The sequence below is a fragment of the Dermatophagoides farinae genome, chromosome 10, assembly GCF_024713945.1.
Source record: "Dermatophagoides farinae isolate YC_2012a chromosome 10, ASM2471394v1, whole genome shotgun sequence".
In the NCBI taxonomy this organism is placed as follows: domain Eukaryota; kingdom Metazoa; phylum Arthropoda; class Arachnida; order Sarcoptiformes; family Pyroglyphidae; genus Dermatophagoides; species Dermatophagoides farinae.
In genome coordinates this window covers 765,363-771,642 of record NC_134686.1, presented here as the reverse complement: position 1 = coordinate 771,642, position 6,280 = coordinate 765,363, and the positions used below count along the sequence as shown (strand labels likewise).

Genomic DNA, 6,280 nt, shown 5'->3' with positions numbered 1-6,280 from the left:
GATATATATAGTAGTTTGCTTTTTCTCTATGTATAAAAACACATACTAACTAATTTGCATTTAAAGTTTTGTGAATTTTTTTTTGTCTTGTCTGTTGTTGAAATGCAAGCGCTAGAATGATGAACTTCATTATTTTTTTTATTATGTTGAAAAGTTAAGCTTCCGCGTGAGAGTGTGAAACAGAAAAATATTCAAATTTTAAATGAAATTTTTCTTCTGCTGTTGTTGTTGTCGACATTCATTTATTCATCAGTCGGCCAAAAATCAGAATACAAAAAAAAATGAAGAATTTTTAGCAGCAATAATTTAAAATTGTCATATTGTTTGTCAGATTCTGTTTTTTTTTTCGTTGTTTCACTCATTTCAATTCGGTTTGTTTTTTATTTCCTAAATTGATGAATTTCAACTTTCAAATACAATAATACACAATAAGATCCATCAATCAATTAACGTGGATAAAAAAAGAAGTTTCTTTCGTATTCATTTCCAAGATTTTGTTTTGTTTTGTCGTAATAAATAAATAAATAAATAAAGCCTGGATGTCCATCCTTTTTACAGGAAATTTGATTAATACCCAAAAGAAAATAAAATGTTGATGATGATGATGATATCACACACCGTTAGTGTACGTAGATGTTCATTATTCTTTCTTTTTTTTTTTTTTTTTTTGGTTCACTTAATAATAATAAGGCAATAGAATCATATCACAACATATAGCCATTATTATGTAACAAAGAAGAAGCTTCTTTTTTTTCTATTTCATTCATTCACGCTTGTCCATCATCATCATCATTCAATTCAATTCCATTCAATTCATTCAGTTGGTTCCACATGTCCATTTTAATCTCTTACTTTTCTTGGTGTTGATGTTCTTTATTGTCTTTTTTTTTTTTTTTGTTTGTTTCTCTTGTCTAGTTCTGGTTGTATATAAATATATCCTAAGCATATATATAGGTTACGTGCTTAGAATGATTGACTGACTGGCTGACTGAGTGAGTGAGTGACCATCATGGATTCAATATCTTTTTTTTATGTTTGAGAATTTTCTTCTTGGTTTTTGGTGTGTGTGTGTGTGTGTGTTGGATTTCTATTTCAATTTATATCATCTTAATTTTTGTTATTTTTCACTTCCAACATGTGTCGGTAAGTGAGTGTGGGTGTGGGTGTTGCGTTCACACCATGCTAGCCATCAACCAGCCGACCAACCAAACATCCAGACACACACACACATCACAGATCAATTGACTTTAATCTATTTTTTTTATCTTTTTTTTTCTTTAGTGAAAATATGTTTTGATGTTGTAATCTTTTTATATCTATAATGCTAAAAAAAATATCTATAGTTTATTGTGTTAACAATCAAAAAAAAAAAAAAAAAAAAAAAACAAAAAAACAGAAAATGCTCACTTTCATATCAATTCAATTCATTTTTTTTTTTTTGCTCATCATCAAAAATGATTAATATATGATGATGATGATGATGAAATTGGCCATCCCCAATTGGGTTTTCTCCGTGCATACACATACACACACACACGCAGAGAGTGATGACAGTGATCATAACCATTACTATTCAGATTTAACTCAATGATAATGATGATGATAACGTTGATGATATGAAAAATGAATTTTTTTTTTCATTTCATACACGGGCAAACAAATTTTTTCATTTCATACCATGAATGTTGTTCATCATGTTTCTATATTCGTATTTGGAATTTTTTTCCCTTATTCGTGATTCATTGCTTTTTTTCGTATTGAAAATCAAAGAAAAAAAAAGAAAGAAAAAGAAATGAGAAAGCGAGGAAAAAATTCGATGAAATTCTTTATCTAATACTTCACAGTTGATATGATTTTGCTTGGATATTTCGTTTTCTTTTTTTTTTCTTTTTTTTTTGGTTTTTCATTTCATATTGCATATAAGAATAATGTTATAAGACCAACCAACAATTATTCTTAAATGTGGCTCCCCTACTTCGATCCAATAATATATTTCTTGGGTCAAATTCTGGGTTTTTCTTGGTAAAAAAAAAATTTGCACACACACACTGTGCATCATTACATTCTTTGATTGTTTTTAGTGATTATTTTGTTTTTTTTTTTGTTTCTATTGAATATCATCATGGGATTTTTCGATTTTTTTTTTGGTCCGTTCAATTTTGTTTCTTTTTTTCTTGACTTTCTGTGTAATGAATTTATATACTAACAACCATTCTAAAATGCCAGATGTCAGAGAATAGCTTAATTTTTTTTTCTCAATCAATTTGATTCGATTTTTTTTTTAATTTCATTATTAAAAATTTTCACTTCTTCACTCAATTTGTGAATTTTTTTTCGTCAATTTTCTTCATTGTTTCAAATCGTCAATATTGAATACATCTGGTGTGTGTATTTTTCATCATCGATTTATTCATTATCATTTTCATTAGTTTTGCTTTCAAATCTAAATGATAATTCATATTGAACACACGGGTATTGAATTGAAATTGATCGTAGAATTTTTCGTTTTGTTTTGATTGATTATGATAATGATGATGATGATGATGATAAGCCGCTTAAATAATTAGAGAAAATCGTCTTGTGTAATATATATGGAAAAACAAAAACAAAAAAGAAGGTCCATTCACAAACAATCAATGCAAACATTTAATTCATACACATATGTCATTTATATTTTGTATATATAATGCTACCATTTATTTTAATTTATTACCCAAAAAAAAAGAGAGAGAACATAGTACATGAGATAAACCTTTTTTGTTGTTGTTGTTGTTGTTACTTTTCCATAATGGATACTATGTTTTTTTTCCATTGGTTATATCTGGTTCTTATTCTTCTTCTTTTTCTTCTCATCAAGACTTATTTCCATTCGATTTTGATTTTATTTTTTGTTTTGTTTCTACCGGACCATTGAAGCTTGTATTTTATTTCATTCCATTATGGCTCATATATACGATTAATACTGTTGCTGCTGCTGCTGCTGACATGTTTCATTTCCTATTAATTCGACACAAGAATCTTTTATAGATAGAAAAACCCGACAAACAAACAGAATAAACACACACACACACACACAAATATTGGCTAAATATTTTTTCTCTCACTCTAGTTATTCTTTAGATTCTTGAAATAATCTCATACCGTATCTGTTATGGTTTTACCTTTCAACCGAAAATTCATTTGTAAAAATTTTTTTCAAAAATCAATTTTATTATTTACATTTGCAAATTTTTTAATTTACAACAATTTTTGAAAAGAAAAAAAAATTGTTTACATTTTATCGTCGTTGTTGTTTGTTTATCACATCAATTTTTTTTTCGTTGAATTTGAAGCTCAATGTATTTTTTTTTTGTCGTTGTGTTTGTATTTGGTCCAGTTTTAGTGGATCAAGTTTTTTTTTTTAGTTTTCCAATCACCACTGTAATGATAAAATTATTGATGATGAAAAAATTTGTAAATAACCACACGAAGAGATTTGCCCAATGAATGATAATTTTATTTTGATCATCATTTTTAGCATCACTGATGAATGAATGAATTGATTTATCATTTCCAAAAAAATTTTCATCATCATATTCATTATCATCATCATCATCATCGTTGTTGTTGTTGTCATTGACAAATGTATGATTTGATTGCAATTTACGTCGATGATGCTCATCCAATGATGATGATGATGTTTGAAGAGATTTGTGTCCAACTTTGAAAAAAAAAAAGAAAATTTCAATTTAAAGTTTATTTTTTTCCATTATAAATGAAAAAAAAACTTACCATTTTTATATCGATTTATCAGCAAATTCTGTTGTGGTGTTGGTGATTGATTTTCTGCATTTTTTTTTTGTTGCAAAATTCATAAATTCAGTGATAAAAAAAAGAATTAACCACTTACCATAAACACGTATAAGGCCTTCTTTTTCGCCTAAAATATTTTTCGCTAAACATTTAAATGTACCAAAATCATTAACAGTTAGATAATTGATTATTAATCTCATTGTAATACGATAACCATGATATTCTTCATTGGCTTCATATTTATTATTAATGTTTTCTATTGTTTGATGATTCGACGATAATAATAAAGATCGATTATTATTATTGCTAATCGTCGATATTATTGCCATTGTTGCTGTTGCTGTTGTTGTCAATTGTTGTTGTTGTTGTTGTTGTAGTTGTAATTGTTGTTGTTGTGATATTGAAGGATTAGCAATAATTGGTATCTCTGATGGCGTGATCCATATTGCTATTGGCCGTGGATATGCTTCACACATACAAACTAATTGAATTCTAGATCCAACATGAGAACTAATTAGTTGATTTTGAACACGAATTTTTGGCCGAACTGTCAGTGAAATCAAAATCAAAATCAAATTTTTTTTTCGTTCGTTCGTTCGTTGTAAATGTAATTGAATGAGAAAAAAAATGAAAACGAAAAATGAATTTCAATCAAAATAAAATTCATTCACCATTGGGTTTCAGATTGGAAACAAAACGAAACAAAAAAAAAACAAACTCACAATTGACATGAAGTAAAACACGTCGACTTATGCTGGGCGGTACACCGTTTGAAGCAATACAAAGATAGGCACCCATATCCTCTGTTTTGTTTTGTTTTTTTTTTGTTCCAAAGAATAACATGCAATTAATTCCTGTTTTTTTTATTTTGAATTTCAATTATTATTACCTCTTGTCACTTGTGTTAGATTCAATTGACTACCATCGAATGTTTGAACTTTTTTTGTATATAGCAAAGAAAATTGAAATTGAATTGAAATTAATTTCATGTCGATAATCGATCAATAATATATCGATGGATACCTGAATATTTTTGGCCACCAAATAATCCTAGATTTATTGGTTTACCATTTTCACGTCTCCAGCTAATTTTTGGTTTTGGATATCCTTTCGCCGAACATTTAAGTATTGCTTTTTGATGTTCATCAACTGTTGTATCGGAACTAGTACGATCTTCGTTCAATATTGGTGGCACTGTGTGTGTGTGTGTGTTTTTTTTTTGTCCACAATCAATCAATAGATTATTAATTATGAATTCAGCAATGAGCAAAAAAAAAAATTCCAAAATACCTTGTACATCTAAATGACCAACTTGTGAAATCATTGTTTTGGCATTCACCTGGCACATATAATTACCACGATCTGATAAACGTACATGTTTTATATTTAGGAACCATTGACGATCACTATTCTGTGTAACACGATATTTTCGTTCACCAAATAATGTATCCATGCCTATTGTCAATACTGTTGGTTCACTATTCGATGAATCCATTTTAAGCCATGCTACTTTATATGGTCCTAAATTCTCTACAGAACATTCTAATATTGCATTACGACCTAATACTGTTGTTGCATTTTCAATTGGTTTTGTAAAATATGGTATTATATCCTGATTTTGTTTATTATTATTATTATGATGATGATGATAATGATGTTTATGTTTGTAATGATGTTGATTATTTGATGAATTTTCACTATTTGTATGACAAACTATTTGCATACAAGAAAAAAAATTCATTTGAATAGAATAAACAATCAATTAAAAAAAAGAAACTATGACTTACATTCTAATTGATAGATTAATATTATTGTTTCAATTGAAACGATAATTAATCGTTTGATAATCATGATTGAACATAGATCACAACAACAATGAATCAAATGATGATGATGATGTTGTGTTGAAAAAAACAAATTCTTTAGTCAAACAAACAAACAAAAAAAAAATTTATTCAACACAAGACACACACACGGAATATTTTTGGATGAAAATTCCTTGTCGATGGAATGGATGGTTGTTTTTTCAATGACATTTTTCGAAAAAAATTTCAAATCAATAAATCTGTAATGAATTTCCTTTTTTTTCCACTCATTGGTCATGAACACCATTCACACAACAAACACTGTCACATTTTTTTTCGGGAATAAAAAAAAAATATTTTCCCGCTTCAAATAATTTCGTACGATTGGACCATGGAACAACAATGGTTTCACGATATATATAAGAATTCATGTTACAAACTGAATTGTATCCAATGCTGGTGTCTGGTTTTTATATGAACCAGCCAGCATAACCACCAGCCAACAGTGTGTGTGTGTGTGTGTGATTTAACTCAATTTTTCAACAACAACAACAACAACAACAACAGAAAATAAAACGAACGAACCATTCTGCTATATAATAATTTCATATACGATTGTCGATGATTCTGATTCCGATTATTCCGATTTTTTATAGTTCATGATGATGATGATGATGATGATG

The 6,280-nt window shown here is 28.1% G+C and overlaps 1 protein-coding gene across 2 annotated transcripts; it reads right to left on the bottom strand.

Moving 5' to 3' along the window:
* Positions 1 to 3,338: 3,338 nt before the first annotated feature.
* Positions 3,339 to 6,035, bottom strand: LOC124491028 (uncharacterized). 2 transcript variants are annotated; one of them, XM_047053621.2, is made up of 8 exons: positions 5,580 to 6,035; positions 5,083 to 5,505; positions 4,816 to 4,986; positions 4,682 to 4,729; positions 4,515 to 4,595; positions 3,890 to 4,339; positions 3,772 to 3,825; positions 3,339 to 3,700 (listed from the first exon to the last, which is right to left on the bottom strand). In XM_047053621.2, the coding sequence occupies exons 1-8, from the start codon at positions 5,641 to 5,643 to the stop codon at positions 3,387 to 3,389; spliced, it is 1,605 nt and encodes a 534-aa protein (XP_046909577.2). In that variant the 5' UTR covers positions 5,644 to 6,035; the 3' UTR covers positions 3,339 to 3,386. The 2 variants fall into 2 exon arrangements, with proteins under 2 accessions (XP_046909577.2, XP_075590721.1); XM_075734606.1 differs by having other exon boundaries at positions 4,816 to 5,505; positions 5,580 to 5,762.
* Positions 6,036 to 6,280: the final 245 nt, after the last annotated feature.

What these genes read in the sequence shown, in the direction of transcription:
- LOC124491028 (XM_075734606.1), bottom strand. Translation starts at nt 5,643, where the DNA reads ATGATTATCAAACGATTAATTATCGTTTCAATTGAAACAATAATATTA. An exon ending in TGGTGGCCAAAAATATTCAG is followed by an intron (nt 4,730 to 4,815) that starts GTATCCATCGAT and finishes ATACAAAAAAAG; the next exon opens with TTCAAACATTCGATGGTAGT. An exon ending in GATAAATCGATATAAAAATG is followed by an intron (nt 3,701 to 3,771) that starts GTAAGTTTTTTT and finishes TTTTTTTCAAAG; the next exon opens with TTGGACACAAATCTCTTCAA.